Below are 1,021 nucleotides of genomic sequence, written 5' to 3'. Positions count from 1 at the left end.
CACCCACAATGATTTTGTAAAAGTGTGTCGGTACCGCCACAGTATTGGCGCCAATTACCTCATATTTAACATACATCTTGCCATCGTCCTCCTTGTGTGGCAGATACAATGGCCCTGTACACACGTACACACTTGGATATGTCTGCGTTAGTTTGCGTACATACATTTCCAGCCGATTCCATGAATCGCGATTGAATCCCTGACCCACTTGCGGCGCCATATTCGATAAGTAGAAGGTATCTTCGCAATGTTTTTGATGACGCCGGTGATTACCCGCTGCTGCCATGTGACCACGATCGTAGCCAGAGCGACGATAATCAGTATTTTGAGCACGAAAGAAGGGATGTATGCTGTCATCCGCGCGGAATTCACATTTTGAGCGATCGACGGCATCGTTTCTGGCCACTGACTCAGGCGTGAGATGTTCAAATACCCAATGTGGTACGCGGTTACGGCGATCGTAGGATAGCACAAAATCTGAATAAGAACGAACATGATCCAGCCCAGGGAAACCATATTTCATGATTTGTGAAATGCGCGTTGGTGTGGCATTGAGATTCACTTCTTCTGCTGGCACTGGTACTGCGGCCGACACTGTGCCAAAAATTGGTAATGCGGGGCGGCGCTCCAACTGCGAAAGCGGATATTAGAGAAGATATTAAGGCTACACGGAAATTTATCCCATTAATTCAACGTTAAATGAAGCCACTTATGTACCTGCTGGACTAACGCTGGCGTTTTTATTTCCCACTCTGTTTCAGGCACTTGTTGACGTTCAACGTATTTACCGGTAAAGTAGGCGCAAGTGGCGGCGGTTGCGCATACTAGAACATTTTTAAGTAGCCTTTTATTCATTTTCGGTGCTATTATTTATGCTAATAAAAGCTTTCAATTGTTTATTAAGCGATGCTATAATCAAAATTGATCACCCCCATGTGAATTAGCCCACTTGCAGTCTGACCAGCTGATTTTTGTTATCCAATCAGAAACAGCTGTGCGTGCACAAGGCAACAAATTGGAC

General features: G+C 45.2%; 1 protein-coding gene across 1 annotated transcript in view; it reads right to left on the bottom strand.

Annotated features, from left to right (window-relative positions):
* Positions 1 to 951, bottom strand: part of LOC118743190 (endonuclease G, mitochondrial) — a 1,438-nt gene extending 487 nt beyond the window's left edge. The window contains exons 1-2 of the mRNA XM_036475734.1: positions 718 to 951; positions 23 to 631 (exon numbers count right to left, since the gene is read on the bottom strand). Coding sequence (XP_036331627.1) covers positions 23 to 631; positions 718 to 855 — 747 coding nt within the window. The 5' untranslated portion in view covers positions 856 to 951. The remainder of the gene's footprint in view (positions 1 to 22; positions 632 to 717) is intronic.
* Positions 952 to 1,021: the final 70 nt, after the last annotated feature.

This window comes from Rhagoletis pomonella, unplaced genomic scaffold (genome assembly GCF_013731165.1).
Source record: "Rhagoletis pomonella isolate Grant_MI unplaced genomic scaffold, Rhpom_1.0 Rhpom_scaffold_00007, whole genome shotgun sequence".
In the NCBI taxonomy this organism is placed as follows: Eukaryota; Metazoa; Arthropoda; class Insecta; order Diptera; family Tephritidae; genus Rhagoletis; species Rhagoletis pomonella.
Note: the sequence above shows the minus strand (reverse complement) of the source record. Positions and strands in the feature narration are given on the sequence as shown.